Raw genomic sequence first — 20,083 nt, forward strand, 5'->3', positions numbered from 1 at the left:
TTCCTAAGGCGTTTGTGTGGATCCTGGGAAAAGTACAATTTCATCAATTGTACAAGAACGTTTCCTTGCAAGACTATTCTGTGATAAACAAAGAGGGTAAATGGCAGTTGAACATACCGAGGGTCAACCAAATATAACGTTTCCAGAATAAGTTAACAGTATTTACTAAAACATTTGTATCTTACTCAAGAGTGGTCTGTTCTCATGCCTGTTCTTTGTGTCTTCTGTAGTGTCTTCTAAATCTCTGTGCTTTGTGTTATCGCAGTTTCAGTTCTCGGAGTCACACTCATTGCTGAAATTCCTGTTGCTGTTTCCGGGAGCTCTTGACAGAATAACATAATCTGATGAGTAGAAGAGGTGGAACAAACGTGAAACTTGTTTACTGCTGCCCTACAAAGGACACACTATTAACACATACTTGTCTACTGCTGCCCTCCATCAGTGTGAGTGTGTTTGTGTATGTGTGTGTGTGTGTGTGTGTGTGTGTGTGTCAACAGGTGAAAGTAAATTATTAGATGCCAAGAACGTGGTGAGGGGAACATTTCTTCTTTGCCATGTTTGAACATGTTCAGCAAAATACATAACAAAAGTAGGTTCAAAATCTGTTTTTGAAGACGTAAAACATGACCTCCAGTGTGTTATAAGAGTGGGAGGTAGCATTGTGGTATTGAAAAAAGCCACTGTGTTGTGACCTTGAACACTGAGCACTGAGGTGGCTTAGTGTCACGTCTGCGCTGAACTCAGCTCCGACCACGCCCCCTTTCTTGACTTTGTACTCACACACCTCCTCTACAGCTTCAGCCACATTCACACTCCCAGCTGCACTTCATCTACACTCACAATCAGCCCGGATCCCACACACCTGGAACTCACCTGCCCAAGCACTTGATTTCTGGTCCCGCACACCTGTTACCCTAGCCTGGATACCAGCCTGAACTCCGCCCACAAAATTTTTGGTCTGGAGATTCAGTCTGGAGTCGAGTTAATTGGGAGGGTTTAAACGGCCCCGAAAAGTGATCTGACCATTCAAATTGTAAGGGCGGGCTTTATACGTTGATGGACAGATCTAGATAGAATACCGGTATACATCGAACAAAGATGGCGCCGTCTCGGAAGCTTAGTGGGACATATTTTATATGATTTAAGCTATCTACACGACTTTTATATGTCTACATTGACTCGGTTAGTTGTGTATACGCAAAACGAGTGTTGCCCAGGATTATGGGTCTTAACTGAAGCACTCTAGAGCATTATTGATAGGTTATGCTAACGCGTAGAAAAAAAAAACATTCAAACGAATGGTAGCTTCTAGCCTTGAGTGCTAATTAAGTAACATCAACAGATATGACAGCGCATTCATTTTGAAAGAGGAACAGAGAAACGCGATCAAGGCATTTGTCGATTGAAAAGATGTTTTTGCCGTCCTTCCTACAGGATCAGGTAAAAGTTTAATCTATCAGATGGAAATACTACGTTGCTCTGATTGGTTCTAGGTATCCAATTCAGCGAAGAGGAATTTTCTTTCCTGGTTCGTTGAAACACGCCCCATAATCACAGCCCAATAGTCCGGTCTCAGACTCATATTCTGACTAGAATTATGAGTATGACATCGTCAGGCTACTGTTACCCACTCCTTATAACCTCCTCATGCCCTTCACTCCCTGTCGGTTCACGTATCCCACTTGCTTGGCTTATTCCCGCGACGAGACAGGTTCTGGGTCCCGACCTCCCCTGCCACGGCAGTTTTCTCCGCGACTTCCAGGTTGTTTTGTCCTAGTTCTGGTTCCGTGCCCCTGCGCCGTCAGGTCCAGTGTTCCTGTGTTCTCTTGTTTTCTCCCTTAGCTTAACTTAACTACATCACCTCTGTGCTTTGCCTGTTTTGGACTTTGACATATTGTGCGTGACCATTTGGACATATCCTCTGTGCTTTTGTATCTGGAGTTGTTTTTGTGTTTTGCCTGTTTTTTCCCCCCTGTGCCCCCGGTTTTGGCTGTTCTCAATAAACTCCACCTCCCAGCATTCCCTGGGTCGACTGCCATTCCGTGACACATTCGTAGAAGCTGCGGTGTTGTCTCTAGTTCTGTTCTGTGAAAAGTCTTGGTAAAGGGAGGCAGCTCTGGTATAAATGTTATGCCCCCCAGTTTAGTATCAAAAGAGATACTTTACACATTTAAGCTGTCATTTACCGGAGCTTAAAACTCCACCTGTTTGCAATTTTATTATATTTCAATGATATAAACCTGTGCAGCAAATCTTCCTCTGCAGGTCAGCACAAACGAATCCTTAAGATTTCGAAAAACTGTCTTCCGGTGTTGCCAATACATTTGACATATTAAACATATAAAACCTTTAAGTGGACATTTCCTGCCCTCATTCTAAGCTAATGAAAACAGAACAATCTATCGTTACAGGTAATTATACACTAATGAAAATATTCCATTTCTACTAATAGATGCCACTAAACACTTTGTCATTGTATGTGTCATCATACAAAGACTGAGGACAAATGTTAACGCCTACTGTAATCATCCGTTCAATACTAGAGTCACTAGAATGCTGCCCAACAAGATGGTTTAAAGTTACCAGCAGACATGTATTATTGCACAACGTATTCCTGTCAAAAACAAGCATGCTGAAGAAATGTGTCATGTTCTTATCGTTACCACACAAATCTTAAGGGAAACTGTTGTGTAGGTAAATATTTGTATACTGTATTAAACCTCTGTTTTTTATACCTAAATGTTTGTAGTTATATTTTAAAAAGGTAACATCAGTGTGGGTAACATCAAAATCAAATTGTTGCATGAAAAACATTTTAGTTTGAATTGATTAGCCACGTATTGCCCTGATCAAAGACATTAGTAATTTAGTTATATTTACCATGATAAAATACTTAATAGTAAGATTCACTTGTTGTTAGAGGCTCATGTCTACTATCAGAGCTGCATCACTTAATGCTGTGCTGTGTGTCAACATAAAGCCAATAACTCTTGTAAAACATGAGAACAGACATAAACACATGTTTATTTTCTTACAGCCATGGTGTTACACTAAAAGGCAAAAACCTTTCATACAACAAATGAACAAACATCTTCCAGTGTATCGCAATTGTATTGAATTCTTACACTTACAAATATCGAAACTGTACATTCATTATAACATTTTGCCAGCCTTCGTTTATAAGGTGGAGGTATCAGTAGTTGAAACAGTAACCTTTTCAATCACTCCAGCACTCACTCACTCCAGCACTCACTCACTCACTCACTCACTCCAGCACTCACTCACTCACTCACTCCAGCACTCACTCACTCACTCCTCACTCACTCACTCACTCACTACTCACTCACTCCAGCACTCACTCACTCACCCACTCACTCCCTCACTCACTCACTCACTCACTCAATCACTCCAGCACTCACTCACTCACTCACTCACTCACCCACTCACTCCCTCACTCACTCACTCACTCACTCACTCACTCACTCCAGCACTCACTCACTCACTCCAGCAGTCACTCCCTCACTCACTCACTCACTCCAGCACTCACTCACTCACTCCAGCACTCTCTCACTCCAGCACTCACTCACTCACTCACTCACTCACTCACTCACTCACCCACTCACTCACTCACTCACTCACCCACTCACTCACTCCAGCACCCACTCACTCCAGCACTCACTCACTTCAGCACTCACTCACTCACTCACTCACTCACTCACTCCAGCACTCACCCACTCACTCACTCACTCACTCACTCACTCCAGCACTCACTCACTCACTCACTCACTCACCCACTCACTCACTCATTCATTCACTCCAGCACTCACTCACTCACTCACTCACTCACCCACTCACTCACTCATTCATTCACTCCAGCACTCACCCACTCACTCACTCCAGCACTCACTCACTCCATCACTCACTCCATCACTCACTCACTCCAGCACTCACTCACTCACTCACTCACTCACTCACTCACTCCAGCACTCACTCCAGCACTCACTCACTTACTCACTCCAGCACTCACTCCAGCACTCACTCACTTACTCACTCACTCACTCACCCACTCACTCACTCATTCATTCACTCCAGCACTCACTCACTCACTCCAGCACTCACTCACTCACCCACTCACTCACTCACTCTCTCACTCCAGCACTCACTCACTCACTCCTCACTCACTCACTCACTCCAACACTCACTCACTCACTCCAGCACTCACTCACTTATTCACTCCAGCACTCACTCACTCCAGCTCACTCACTACTCACTCACTCACTCCTCACTCACTCACTCACTCACTCCTCACTCACTCCAGCACTCACTCCAGCAGTCACTCACTCACTCCAGCAGACATGTTAATATGTGAGTGTTTGTGGCAAAATATTCACATTAATGTACAGAATTAGATTTTGAAAGAGAGTATATCAGAAAACACAAACACACTATCATACAATTGATTCCAAACACATACTTTTCCAGTGTTCTTTGCTTGGTGGTGTTGCCTCACTGAGATAGACCCATAGATCCCCCCACCATAGAGGATATGGAATCTACTCTTGCTGCAGCAGTCGTGCCTTCTTCAGCACAGATATGGTATCATTCTCCATTTCTCTGAGGGCTTTATTGAGCAGATGGTGGATGATGCCTACTGTCACGGCTCCCGCAGGCAGATGTCCGGCTGGGATCACGGTGTTCAGGAGTGACTTGAGGGTCATGATGGAGGCCACTGAAGGCGTTTTGAAAAAAGAATTTACCACCTTAGTTGTGACTCCATCCTTAAAACTGGATGTCATTTCAGTTTTCAAGTCCTGCCAGTTCATTTTCACTCTTTTTGCAAGGATCTGTAGAGCGGTATCTTCAAGCCCAAAAGATCTGAACATGTTTCTTAGAAATGCGGTGACAACGCCATAATCGCACGCCACCGTCAGACCCGGGACAGGAAGCACAGCTACAGTAGCAGCACCAAAGGCTGTAAGCCAAATCATCCTCTGAAAATGCCTCTTCTTCCTCTGCAAGGCCTCCATGGAGTAGACTGGAAGGGACAGAATGAGGGCGTGTTTCTTGTTGTCGGGGAGTTCTCTTTCCAGAGTGTCCATCAACCTGCTGAAATCATAATCTTCCAAGTTGAAGGAGGATATCAGAAAAACCTGTGGGTTTCCAACACTTTTCAAGTTCTTCTTACAGTCTTCTCTGATCCTAGATAACAACTGTCCCTCATTGAAGTCTCTTCTTTTGCTTTCTGCATTGATGTCATTGTCAATCTTTGAACGAATGAAATAAAACAGTTTTTTCTTCATCCTGATTGCTTTGGACAGGTTTATGTCATTCTCTTTGAATCTCTCTGAGGTGAGGATGATGAAGAAGTCAAAGCGCTCAAAGTGCATGTCGGACAGGTATGTCTTGGCATTGAATTTAGGAGTACCGATACCTGGCAGATCCCAAACGGTGACATTTGGCATTGTGGGATGCGGATATGCTGTGGGCGTCCTTGTGGTTTCCGTCACTCCAGAATCAGCTGCTCCCTCATCATCGTTACCCAGTCCCCGTATGGCGTTCACAAAGGTGGACTTTCCTGCTCCTGTACTTCCAGTTACAGCTATGTTGAGTGTCACGTGATCCAGACTCTTGATGTCCTCCTGAAACTCTTGTGGAGGCCGTGAAAATCCCCTAGCAATGTCCGCTTTGTCACCTTCATTGTAAATGTCTGTGCCAATGTCACTTTCAGGCTCCACAAGCTTATCTAAATCACTTGACATGGTGGCTCTGAAAACAGAGAGAACTATTAAGAGCTATAATCAGACATGCCAGAGATGAAATGCTGTTTTATACTGTTCATTAACAACAAAATGCTAGATAGGAAACACAACTTGTAATGTTCGTTACTTGTATGTTTGTAATTACAATAAAAGAAGAGGCAAGGACAAATGTCCTCACATGATATAAACACACATAGACAGCTGTAATAGTTGCAGCAAGCGAGACAGATGTAAGAGCTGGAAGAACAGTACATCATTTATTTTTTGATTTGGACAATATGGAATGACATGAAATGAGAGGTTGGGAGAGGGGTTGGGAGAGAGATTGGGAAAGGGATTTGGAGAGAGATTGGGAGAGGGATTGGGAAAGAAATTGGGAGAGGGATTGGGAAAGGGATTGGGAAAGAAATTGGGGGAGGGATTGGGAGAGGTATTGGGAGAGGGATTAGGAAAGGGATTGGTAGAGGGATTGGGAAAGGGATTGGGGAAGGGATTTGGAAAGGGATTGGGAGAGGGATTGGGAAAGGGATTGGAGGAGGGATTGGGAAAGGTATTGGGAGAGATATTGGGAAAAGGATTGGGAGAGGGATTGCGAAAGGGATCAGGAGAGGGAATGGGAAAGGGATTGGGAGAGGGATTGGGAAAGGGATTGGGAAAGGTATTGGGAGAGAGATTGGGAAAGGGATTGTGAATGGGATTGGGAGAGAGATTGGGAAAGGGATTGGGAAAGGGATTGGGACAGGGTTTGGGAAAGGGATTGGGTGAGTGATTGGGAAAGGACCGCAGGCTGGATTCGAAGCACAGCTCCTGAGGGCACATGAACCCTTACTTGGTTGGGATGCTGCCGCTTGTGCCGCAGCCCATAATTCAAATTAGTGGTAAAGTGTTTTTCTACTGCTGGGAACCCTGAACACTGTTTTAAAGGTTACTAACATAGAACGACTGGGAATGTTTTGTTAAAAGTCTGACCATGCTTTAATGTCAAATTATCTACATAGGAAACTTGATAGTATTTATATATACGTATATATTCATGTACAAAGGTAGTCATGCCAACAACATAACATATAAGCTAAATCACTAGGGCTTAGACATGACATTACTACAATACAATTCATTTCAGAAATGAATATATGTATATATATATATATATGTCTCCGCAACTCTGGGGTTACTCTGGATTAATTACATTTGTCAAGTGATTCAGAAACTAATATAATAATAAAGTGATTCTATAATATTCTCATTCTGTATATATATCATTTGTAACTTCATGGTATAGTGTGATAGTGTTCTCTTCATGGTATAGTGTTACAGTGTTTTCTATTTGCATGTATGTAACTTCATGGTATAGTGTGATAGTGTTCTCTTCATGGTATAGTGTTACAGTGTTTTCTATTTGCATGTATGTAACTTCATGGTATAGTGTAATAGTGTTCTCTATTTGCATTTGATGTTGTGAAAGAGAGCTGGTGAGTTTTCTGATGGCTGTTCCTGGGGACCGGTGTATCAGGAGCGTATACACATAAAATTGATGTTCAGCAAAGCAGGAATAGTATTTTTAAAATGGTGTTTTTACACAAGAGTGCATACCTCCATGCTCACACTAAGACTTGTGAAGAAAGAGTGGGGAAATATTAAATGCGTATATGTTTTTATAAACCACCCTGATTACAGAAAATATTTTTTCCGCAAGATCAGGTATTGCCAGCCTGGTTCTGGCATACCCACATTCACTGCATTCATTGTGGTCTGAACCTATTCCATTGGATTCCAGTTTGAGCTCTGGGTGTCAATCCAAATCTATTGAAAGTGATTATTTCTGCTAGTAGTTAAAATACTAATTAAAGTTAAGAAATGACCAAGTAAAGAGAGACATAATGTCTACCCTGTGCAAAGGCCTAATCAATTATCCATTTCCCTCAACTTTATCTCCATATCTTCTGATAGAACAAGTCAGAATGCATCATTTTCTATGCCCCCCTTGACACTAGCCATTTTGAAAATACCTTTTTTGCCATCTCATCTTCCCATTGATTAGTAGTCTAAAACAGCATTGACAGGTGATACTTGACCTTAGGAGGGTATATCCTTCACCGACCTTTGGAGTCTTAATCCTTTAAGTAGTTTAACTGGTGATTTACTGAAACTGTACGTCTGTTCTTTTAAAAGTTCTTTTAAAATGTCATGTGTAGTTATATTCCAACTGTTTCCTGGCACTACAGGGACCTCTGAGTGATAATCAGATATGCTTTCCATGGCAAGGTTTTGCTGTCCTGAACTAGCCACCCCCATACAGCACACTGAGACTATAGAGCGCTCTGCCACCTAACCTGCTGGGTCAACACCATGACCCATCTGCAGTCCAGTGTAACACCACAGATCATGACTGATTTAATCAGGACATTTTCAGGACAATTTACTTTTATTGTTGTTACATTATTTATTATTATTATTCTATTTAAATCCTGCTATTCAGGCCCCAATTGCATTTAAGCCACAGCATTACGTTTCTGGCTTCTTCTGAAGTGTGTCTACAGTCAAATCTGCTGTATCTTTCATGATATTACCAATTATAGTATAGTACTCTATTTGGCTAGCAGACGCAGAGTCAAGTTAAGTGATAATATTATGGAAGATACAGCAGATTTGACTGTTGACATACTCCACTAACGGCCTCTGTAATTCGATTTCTTTGAACATCCCTTTAGACTCTGCCTGTAAACACCTACAGTTCATTCCTAACAACATTTCTGTTTGTACTGTACTTTGTTACAAAGAAACTCTCTTACCTTTTCCAGACATATACCATGTAAGTGATTTGTCTGCAGCTTCAGCCAAGTAATTTGTCTGCAAATTGCTGAATGCCGTGGTCTGAAAATATCAGCGTGTATCATTAGGCAGAGTGAGGATAGGAGTTTGAGATTTGTTTCCACTGACCAGCTTACAGGCTCCATTGAGAAAACACCTACCATGGAGGACATCAATGGAATATGTGTGACGCCTGTTGGAGTGACTCTTTTGTGATGCCTGTCCTGGTCTCTGGTCTGATCCCAGATCTAGCCTGTCTTTAACGTCGGATAAGCAACCACATTGAGATATGTTTGTAAAAACACTGGCACCCAGCACTTACATAGTAATGTTGTTTTTAAATGAGAAAAAACATATATTAATTACATTTGTCAAATGACTGTAATAGACATTTTGAGAGAAATGATCAAATTTATTACAAGGGTGACCAACTCTTATTTAAGAGATCAATAAATAACCAAAACTCACAGGCTTACCTTGGGAGAAATGAATAAACAAGCAATCACTCACATAAAACTTGCCAAATGAAGTTATACTGGTTGCCTTTCTTTGTAAACAAGAGACACTGGGGGTGGAGTCCCAGGTTGAGGTGCGTTGGATGTGGTTTCAGTTATCTCCTTTTGTGTGTGTGTGTGTGTGTTTCTGACTCTCAATTGTTTGTTTTGCCTTATATGACATTCAACAAATCAACATGTCACTTAAAGTGTGAGTAGGTGTGAAATCAAAAGTATTGCAATTATATTTTCATTTCACGTAGGATATTCTCCTAATACAGTACAAATCATCTAGAAGCTTTATGCAACAATGCCACAGCACTGCTTACAGCTAAGCCATGGTTCTTACAAAAATGTTGTTTTGAAATGTTGCTCGACTGGATTGATAGCCCATTTACCGACAGGGAAGCAAGGGATTTTTTTTTTACTTACTGAAAACATTTATGGAATGTTCTTGAAAAAAACAATACCTTGCACGAAAACAGACATGAGTTGAGATACAAGTTGAGTTTTCCATCAAATGTACATTTCTAGATGGTGGCATAATGACATGATGCATGCCAGTGAGAGCCAACAATGGAAGACACAAATGCAACCATGGCAACCTCTTAGAAATGGAAATGGCCATGGTGGTGCAATTCATATCTAATAGGGGTGTGAATCTCTCATGAACAAGACGATATCTCAATACATGTGCACTTATTCAGTTACAAATTCAGACATTTACATTCATCTAAAATGAACAATCAAAAGTCCCAAATACCTAAGAGAAGACATATGAAACACTTAAACACCCAGGGGGGATGGACATACTTGGCTGCTCAGAGGATTATAGGAGAGGGAGTGTCTGGCTACAGAATACTCAGAATGCTTTTTTGCCAGGATCCCACAGACAGGATTCATACATGGAGTTATTAAAAAAAAAATGGAGGGGTATGCTTCCTCCAGAGAGGGCTTAGTTGTTGCCTATAGGGGTCAGAATGTTTCTTTATTGAAAACAAATCTTTTCAGATGCAGGACTGAGACCACTCCACACCACTTACACTGAGACCATTCAAATGAAACCAAATAAGAGAAGGTTATTTTCTTGCAATGCCATACAAAACTTATGTACCCTTAATTCCATTTCCTGCCATTTCTTTAACCCATGTGGGGAAAAGCAGAGAGAGATAAAGAGAGAGAGAGGGCAAAGACAAGAGCGTCAGGATGGGTGTAAGAAAAGTCAAGCCGTGGAACAGTGCAGAGGCCCTGGAATGTTCTTGATGACATGTTCTGTATACAGCTGACCCACACACAACTGCAGAGTATATGAAACTAGAAGTCCATCTGTGTGTTATGATCTAAAGATTACCGGCCCGTGATTTCAAACTTTACAGCTTCTATTTACAATCCTTACATGTGAACCTCAACCTATTTACAGTTTTAGAGGAACACATGTTCCACACATGTTAATATGTGAGCGTTTGCGGCAAAATATTCACATTAATGTACAGAATTAGATTTTGAAAGAGAGTATATCAAAAAACACAAACACACTATCATACAGTTGATTCCAAACACATACTTTTCCAGTGTTCTTTGCTTGGTGGTGTTGCCTCACTGAGATAGACCCATAGATCCCCCCACCATATAGAGGATATGGAATCTACTCTTGCTGCAGCAGTCGTGCCTTCTTCAGCACAGATATGGTATCATTCTCCATTTCTCTGAGGCCTTTATTGAGCAGGTGGTGGATGATGCCTACTGTCACGGCTCCAGCAGGCAGGTGTCCGGCTATGATCACGGTGTTCAGGAGTGCTTTGAGGGTCATGATGAAGGCCACTGAAGGCGTTTTGAAAAAAGAATTTACCACCTTAGTTGTGACTCCATCCTTAAACCTGGATGTCATTTCAGTTTTCAAGTCCTGCCAGTTCATTTTCACCCTCTTTGCAAGGATCTGTAGAGCGGTATCTTCAAGCCCAAAAGATCTGAAAATGTTTCTTAGAAATGCAGTGACAACGCCATAATCACACGCCACCGTCAGACCAGGGATAGGAAAGAGGGCTACAGCAGCAGAGCCAAAGGCTGTAAGCCAAATCATCCTCTGAAAATGCCTCTTCTTCCTCTGCAAGGCCTCCATGGAGTAGACTGGAAGGGACAGAATGAGGGCGTGTTTCTTGTTGTCGGGGAGTTCTCTTTCCAGAGTGTCCATCAACCTGTTCCAATCATAATCTTCGAAGTTAAAGGAGGATATCAGAAAAACCTGTGGGTTTCCAACACTTTTCAAGTTCTTCTTACAGTCTTCTCTGATCCTAGATAACAACTCTTCTTCATTGAAGTCTCTTCTTTTGCTTTCTGCATTGATGTCATTGTCAATCTTTGAGCGAATGAAATAAAACAGTTTTTTCTTCTTCCTGATTGCTTTGGCCAGGTTTATGTCATTCTCTTTGAACCTCTCTGAGGTGATGATGATGAAGAAGTCAAAGCGCTCAAAGTGCATGTCGGACAGATACGTCTTGGCGTTGAACTTGGGAGTACCGATACCTGGCAGATCCCAAACGGTGACATTTGGCATTGTGGGATGTGGGTATGCCGTGGGAATCCTTGTGGTTTCCGTCACTCCAGTGTCGGCTGCTCCCTCATCATCGTTACCCAGTCCCCGTATGGCGTTCACAAAGGTGGACTTTCCTGCTCCTGTACTTCCAGTTACAGCTATGTTGAGTGTCACATGATCCAGACTCTTGATGTCCTCCTGGAACTCTTGTGGAGGCCGTGAAAATCCCTTAGCAATGTCCGCTTTGTCACCTTCATTGTAAATGTCTGTGCCAATGTCACAGTCAGGCTCTGCAACATTATCTAAATCACCTGACATGGCGGCTCTGAAAACAGAGACAACTATTAAGAGCTATAATCAGACATGCCAGAGCTGAAATACTGTTCTTTACTGTGGAATTAACAACAAAATGCTAGAAAGGAAACATTACTTTTTTTGTTCGTTACTTGTATGTTTGTAATTATCATAATTACAATAACAGAAGAGGCAATGACAAATGTCCATGCATGATCAGCCCTGATATAAACACCCCAAAACAGCTGATTAAAAAGCATTTTTGACTTTATTTGGATAGGACAATATGGGGTGACATGAAATGAGAGAGATTGGGAGAGGGATTGGGAAAGGGATTGGGAGAGAGTTTGGGGAAGGGATTAGGAGAGAGATTGGGAACGGGATTGGGAAAGGGATTGGGAGAGGGGATTGGGAAAGGGATTGGGAGGGGGATTGGGAAAGGGATTGGGAGAGAGATTGGGAAAGGGATTTGGAGAGGGATTGGAAAAGAGATTGGGAGAGGGATTAGGAAAGGGATTTGGAAAGGGAGAGGGATTGGGAGAGGGATTGGGAAAGGGATTTGGAAAGGGATTGGGAGAGAGATTGGGAGAGGGATTAGGAAAGGGATTTGGAAAGGGAGAGGGATTGGGAGAGGGATTGGGAAAGGGATTTGGAAAGGGATTGGGAGAGGGATTGGGAGAGGGATTAGGAAAGGGATTTGGAAAGGGAGAGGGATTGGGAGAGGGATTGGGAAAGGGATTTGGAAAGGGATTGGGAGAGGGATTGGGAGAGAGATTGGGAGAGAGATTAGGAGGCACATGGACCCTCACTTGGTTGGGATGCTGCCACTTGTGCCGCAGCCCATAATACAAATTAGAGGTAAACTGAATTCTAGTGCTGGGAACACTGTTGTAAAGGTTACTAACATAGAATGACTGGGAATGTAGTGTCAAAAGTTTTACCATGCTTTAATGTCAAATTATCTACATAGGGAACTTGATAGAATTTTGTATATATAAATGTTATACATTTAAGCCAAATCACTAAGCCAAATCACTGAAAGATACAGTAGTTTTGACTGTAGACACACTTAGCCAATGGCCTCTATAAGTGATAATATTATAAAAGATACAGCAGAGTAGACTCTAAACACACTTCACTAACGACCTCCGTAAGTCGGTTTCATTGAACAGCCCTTTAGCCTCTGCCTGTAAACACACACAGTGCATTCCACACACTTTGTACTGTTCTGTTGATAAAAATCAAATCTCTTACCTTTCGCTAGACATACACCAGGAGTTGAACTTCAGCTGAGTAAATTGTCTGCAAAATGCTGAATGCTGTGGTCTGAAAATATCAGTCAAAATTTAAAACAAAGGAATCATTAGGCAGAGTGAGCATATGAGTTTAACATTTGTTTTGCACTGACCAGCGTACAGGCTCCAATTAGACAACACCTACCATGGAGGACATCAATGGAATATGTGTGATGCCTGTTGGAGTGTGGGTGATTACTCTTTTGTGATGCCTGTCCTGGTCTCTGGTCTGATCCCAGATCTGGTCTGTCTTGTGGTGTCTGTCTACCACCTGCTATGTGTTCTGTGGAGTAAACGGTTGGTTTTAACGTCGGATAAGAAACCACATTGAGATATGATTGTAAAAAGACTGACAATCAACACTTACATGGTAATGACGTTTCAATGAGAGAAAAATCTATACATTCAATTTCTCAAATACATGTAGGAGACTAATTCAGGATATGTTGAGAGAAATGATCAAATGTATTGATCATTTGTGTTTTCTTTTTTCTTCTTTACTCACTTTTTGCTATTAATCTTAAAGCTTTAATTTCCTATATGTATATCTACAAGGCTGACAATCTCCTGTTTAAGAGATCATTAAATAATCAAAACTCACAGGCTTACCTTGAGAGAAATGAACGAACAAGCAATCACCAACGTAAAACTTGCCAAATGAAGTCATACTAGTTGCCCTTTACTGAAAGCCAGAGACACTGGGGGTGGAGTCCCAGGTTGAGGTACGTTGGATGTGGTTTCAGGTACCTCCTTTTGTGTGTGTGTGTGTGTGTGTGTGTGTGTGTTTTTCCTGCTGTCCATTGTTTGTTTTGCCTATAATGGTATTCAACATTTCAACATGTCACTAAAAGTGTGAATAGGTATAAAATGAAAAGTGTGAATAACTATTGCAATTATGTTTTCATTTCACATAGGATATTCTCCTAATACAGTACACACGTCTGGAGGCATTGTGTAACAATTCCACAACACTGCTTACAGCTAAACCATGGTACTTAAAAAAAAATGATGTTTTGAAATGTTGCTCGACCGGATTGATACCCCATTTACCGTCAGGGAAGCAAGGGGATTTATTTCTTACTTACTGAAAGCATTTATGGAATGTTCTTGAGAAAAGCAATAGCAGACATGTGTTGAGATACTAATAGAAGACACAAATGCAACCATGGCAACCTACTAGAAATGGAAATGGCCATGGTGATGGAATTCATATCTAATATAGAACTTTGATGAAACAACACAGTGTCTTGCTAGAGTTCCGATTCATAACCTTATGTAGTCTAAGAGTATCTATATGTGGCACATTATCTCTAATAGCACAGTATCTCTATGTGGCACTCAGGAACTCCATCAGAAGAAAGCAGGCAGCCCATCATAAGCACAGCATCATGCTTAATAGATGAGTCTCAACAGTCTCATAACAGACCTCAGTGCTTCCATAGCCCCAATAGTGACCTTATATCCTTTTTGATAGATTAAATATTTCCCAACTTATGAAAGCATTATGAGAAGAACCGGATAGGTAAGGTGGAGAAAATGTGCCTCAGTCTTGATGAAGGTGCATGTTGGAATGTGTCAGTCAAGTTTTATTAAATTGTCTTTTTTCCCCTTACACGAGTGTCACTCATGTGTTTCACTTATCCTTAGTTCATAAGCACTGGCACTCAGTACTAAAATCAGAAAATGTTTCAGTTCAGTCAGAGGAAAAGAACAGAAAACTTTGGACCCTCCTGACTAAAGTTCTGTATTTCAGTGTATTTCAGTGTTCATGGAGCAGTTCCATAAAATCAAAGTAAGTAGGGCATCTCTGACTGGATAATCAACTGTATGATCATTTGCCAGGGATAACATCACATTACACATTCCATTAGACTCCAAGAGCTTCTGCATGTATGTGTATGTCTCTGTGGTTATTTCCCTCTTCATACCTGCCCTTCCTTAAACTAGTGTGTTGCACTCCTTAAAGGCTATGTCCTTCCTTAAACTAGTGTCTTGCACTCCTTAAAGGCTCATATGTCGGTTAAAGGCTCTTGTCTTGTTCTTGGTGTAGCTTATTACATGTAGATATAATTAGTGGCATAGACAAATTAAGTAAATCACACAAAGCATATGGAAAAAAATCACAAAACACACAATGTTTTATTATGCGACCATTTTATTAAGAATCTGTCAGGCTTCTGTCAGGGATTGAATCCAAGTCGCTGGATTTGGGACCCAGCGCTTTAGCCAAGTGTGTTAGTGAGGAACCAATTGAGAGATGACGTTTCAAACTTAAGTTTCTTTTAATTTCAAATAGTGGACACCCGAAAAACACAAAAGATCCAGAACAGGGCAAAAGGCCATTAACTAAAGGAATTCAAAAGTGTAGCTTTCAGACGGACCTGAACAGAAGATACCAGAGGCAGGCTTCAAGAAGCCAAAAGCGGCTTGAGAACCGCCACGAGACACTAACCTGAAACATGTGACTAGCTATAGCTAGAGGGGGAAAAGTGCTTGAGAGCACTACTCAGTTAGTGATACAAAAGAGCTTGAGAACCGCAACGAGACACCACCCCAAAACTAGCTAAAGCAGAGGCACCCGAGTGCATGAGAGGGCTGCTTGTCTTTGTGCAAAGACTAACGACCCGATAAAGGCGAGGGACCTAGCCAGGTATTTATCTCCTAGCTAATTGAGACAAAGGGCACAAAATGGGAAACAGGTAAGGACACATAATGGGAAACATGTGAGGGCACACAAAGAAAACAAAGGCACCTTTGAACATAAAGTACACCAAGTCCGTGATAATGTCCTTTTGGCCACCAGAGGCGCCAATGTGCACAATTGTGGGACAGAATCATAGAGAAGGAGTATAACTGACAATGCACAAGTCATTACATTAAAATGATGTTCTTTTCCATCACACGCAGTATACATTCGTTCCACACACTAGAGAGCACAGTAATACAAACAGTTATTATACCCATCAACTTCCTGTTATGTTTGCTTAAGTATCCTTAAAGGTTGCAAAATGCTTTATGGTTTTGATCTCATGATTCCTCATCATTCTTGCTCCTACTCCTGCTCCTGCTGTGGCTCCTGCTCCCCTCTCCTTGCTCCTGCTCCTGCTCCCCTCTCCTTGCTCCTGCTCCTGCTCCTGCTCCTGCTCCCCTCTCCTTGCTCCTGCTCCTGCTCCTGCTCCCCTCTCCTTGCTCCTGCTCCTGCTGTGGCTCCTGCTCCCCTCTCCTTGCTCCTGCTCTTCTCTCCTTGCACTTGCTCCTGCTCCTGCTCCTGCTCCTTCTCCTGCTCCTGCTCCTGCTCCTGCTCCTGCTCCTGCTCCTGCTCCAGCTCCTGCTCCTTCTCCGGCTATGGCTCCTTCTCCGGTTCCTGCTCCTTGGTGTCCTCATCTTGATCCTCCTTCTCTTGCTCTGATGCTTCTAGGCCTGCACCTAACAGCACTGATTTGGCATCCTCTGCCATCTCTTTAAGGCCCTTGTTGAGTAGATAATAGAGTGTGCCAAAGGAGACTCCTCCTGTAGCCAGAGTGCCAACAACGGGTATGGTGCTGAGAATATATGCAATAGTTACCGTCGCTCCCATTTCTGCAGTGGTAAAAAACTTAATCACAACTTTCCTGTCAACTCCTTCTTTGAAGCGTGATTTCATGGGATTCTTGAGATCTTCAGTGGACTTGTCCAATCTTTCGGATAGGATTTTGAGTGACCTGTCATCCAAGCCGAAGGATTCGAAGCATCTTTGAAAGAAGGCTATCATTATTCCAAGATTACATGCGAATGACAAGCCTGGTACTGGGACCATGGCAATGGTGCTGGAGCTAAATGCTATGAGCCAGATTAGCCTCTGCAGGGCCTTGGTCTTCTTGTCAATCATGGCCACTGAACAAACAGGAAGGGACAGAAGCAGTGCCATTCTTTTGTGCATTGGGAGCTCTTCCTCAAGAGTGTCAATCAGGAGTTGGAAATCGAAATTGCCGAGGTCGCAGGAGGAAACTAGGAACACTTTAGGCGCTCCCACTTTCTTCAGATTCTTTGTGCAGTCCTCCCTGATTTTGCTGAGAACCTCCTCTTGGCTGAAGTTCTTTTTCTTCATCTCTGCGCGGATATCATTGTCAATCTTCGAGCGCACAAAATAGAACAGCTTCTTCTTCCTCATAATCTCTTTAGCCAGCATGATATCATTCTCCTTAAATCTCTCAGAGGTGATAATGATGAAGAAGTCGAAGGTTTTGAATTTGACGTCCTTGAGGTACTGCTTCGCCTTAAACTTTGGGCTTCCGATACCTGGCAGGTCCCAGATCCGCACATTGGCCATGGTGGGATGGGGGTACATAAGGGGTTCCATGGTCGTCTCTGTCACTCCAGTCGGTGCTGAACCCTTATCATCATCAGGCACCCCTCGTACAGCATTGACGTAGGAGGATTTCCCAGCGCCAGTATTGCCTGTTATGGCAACGTTCAAGATGACATTTTCAAGCGAGTCAAGCTTTTCTTTCACCTTGGAGGTTGCTGCGTCTGAAGAAGTGTTCTTGCAACACTTGATGATTTCCTCAATTTCTTCATCATCACTGTTGATGAGCGGAAGAGCATCAGCAGAGGATTCTGGGATGACTTCCTCGTACGACATCTGTTTGTATAAATGTGTATGTGAATCTGTAAGGGGAAAAAAACGTGTTGGCTTTCAGTTTTGTTCTCAGAGTGAAAGTTAAGTCCATCTTTGACCATCTTTGACCTGTGTCTGTTCAGAATTCAGTTCCTTCCCAGCTGATGTGTGTGTGACTTCCCTGATGGTGGGAGATAAAGCTTTCACAAGACGTCCATCTCATTCTAGCAGCATATGACTGAATCTTTATTTGAACTCTAATAGTTTCACATTCATTGTCAAAATCTGTTGGATCAACTATTGCTTTTTCACATTTAGTACTGCATTCAGAATAATGGAAAGGTTTATTTCACAAAGTAAATGCTCTTATGATTTGAATTTGAGTTATCTTTGTTACCTGTGTTTGCTTTATCATATATCACTACACACCTTTTAGTCATGATCATTCATTGAATATTTTAAAGGCATGATTTCTTAATGCTTTACATTTCACAAATACAGTATAATAAAATATTTTAACAGAAGTGCTACTATTCATGAAGCTTTGAGAATCTGTTGGAGTGTCACTTGCTTGGATTTCCAGTTAACATGTCTAAATGTAACATTTTGATTTTCAAATGAAGTAATTGAATCCATAACTTACCTTAGTTGCACAGATGATATGAGAGCTGCAACAGCACTGCACTACAAAACATTTCAAACAAGTGCTTAACTTCCTTCATACCCTCATTAAACAGAGACATGGACAGTGGGTGTGGCTTTCAACCTGTCTGGACATGGCAGATCAAATCTGAAACTTGGCTGTGTACATAGATCTACTGATGCCTAATCTGGACACATCTAAAGTGATGTTCCTGGAATCATTGGACGTTTCGGGTCTTTCAACATCATACGCCAGGGGTCGGCAATAGGCGGACCGCGGTCCGGGTCCGGACCCAACTGACCTCGTCTCCGGACCGAGACACAATTGCAACAAAAAATAAATGTTTTTTTAAATAATTTGACCAAGCGGTTTTAACAACTGATGTTTGGGTTAAATACATTAAATGAACCATAACTTTATGGTAGGCTATGCTTTTGTTTAAACTTTATAATGCCAGTAGCCAATCAGATGATAGCCTACTCTACGCAGCACTGCTCACTTTTAAAGCTGCGAGCTGTGGGACTGGTGCACGCAAGAGCTGCAGACAATTTGACTGAAGAAAATAGTGCGTGAGAGTTGAGAGGGAAAGATTCATTGCAGTTTGCGGTTGAAGAGAAAGATGGCATGCTCTAAGAAGAGAAAGGTAGACAGCGAGAACCGAGCTTTAAAAGAAGAGTGGACAGACGTGTACATGTTCATTCTGCCTGCGCGCAGCTGTAAGCATGTGTGCCTGATATGCTCTGAGACGGTGGCACTCGTCAACGTGAAACGCCACTACGATATGAAGCACAAAGAATTTGATCAAAATAACCCTCTCGAATCCGAACTGCGAAAAAAAGCTGAAACTTTGCTAGGGAATATGCTGGACACTATGTTTAATGTTAATAATATGAAAAAACACAATAAACACTATTGAAATATTATTGAAATGTAGACCTTCATTTGATCTGATAGTCAGTTGTTGACCAAACAGATACTACTAGCGCCTATACTCATATTGGCTAAATATGCCCCTGAATCATAATGCACACCTTGACTGTTGGTACATAAAACACATGCAGTCCTATATCAGTGAAATCAACGGTCATAAAAAATGTGTGATAGGCCTCCGGAACCCAAGCTTGAGGAACATTTTTGAAACTGGACCCCTTAGAATTTTAATTGGATACCCCTGTCATACGCCCTCCTCCAGGTGACCCAGTCGGGGCTGATCAGACCCCAGCTTGTGTCCAGACGGCTAGCTAGCTACCAAACTCCATGGCTCCCCTCTTTTTAGCCACAGCCATCTTGAGCCTGTGCCTTAAAGGAGGGTTTACCCTCTCGCCCTACCAGAGAGTAAGGCCATGCTCTTTAGCAGGGCTACATACGACCCTCGACATCACCGGCAGCCTCGAATTTCGTCTTCATCAAGAAGAAGGAGGGAGGACTTCGGCCCTGTATTGACTACCGTGCCCTTAACCGGATCACCGTTTAGAATCGTTGCTCGCTTCCCCTCGTCCCTTCTGTTTCATGGACGACGTGTTCCAGGAGTACTTAAATCAATTCGTGATTATCTACATTGCCGACATTCTGATATACTCCCGGAAAGAGACTGAACACATTCAGCATGTGTCTCAGGTACTCCTCAAGCTTCGTGAACACCACCTGTATGCCAAGG

The 20,083-nt window shown here is 42.3% G+C and overlaps 2 protein-coding genes across 2 annotated transcripts; both read right to left on the reverse strand.

Annotated features, from left to right (window-relative positions):
* Positions 1 to 10,709: 10,709 nt before the first annotated feature.
* LOC308380732 (interferon-inducible GTPase 5-like) lies at positions 10,710 to 11,915 on the reverse strand (the record flags this gene model as incomplete). The annotated part of the gene is made up of 1 exon (XM_080858136.1): positions 10,710 to 11,915. The coding sequence occupies one exon, from the start codon at positions 11,913 to 11,915 to the stop codon at positions 10,710 to 10,712; it is 1,206 nt and encodes a 401-aa protein (XP_080714262.1).
* Positions 11,916 to 16,529: 4,614 nt separating this feature from the next.
* On the reverse strand, positions 16,530 to 17,807 carry LOC308380733 (interferon-inducible GTPase 5-like; the record flags this gene model as incomplete). The annotated part of the gene is made up of 1 exon (XM_080858137.1): positions 16,530 to 17,807. The coding sequence occupies one exon, from the start codon at positions 17,805 to 17,807 to the stop codon at positions 16,530 to 16,532; it is 1,278 nt and encodes a 425-aa protein (XP_080714263.1).
* Between the last annotated feature and the right edge of the window lie 2,276 nt (positions 17,808 to 20,083).

This window comes from Sprattus sprattus (assembly GCF_963457725.1).
Source record: "Sprattus sprattus genome assembly, chromosome: 19".
Classification (NCBI taxonomy): domain Eukaryota; kingdom Metazoa; phylum Chordata; class Actinopteri; order Clupeiformes; family Clupeidae; genus Sprattus; species Sprattus sprattus.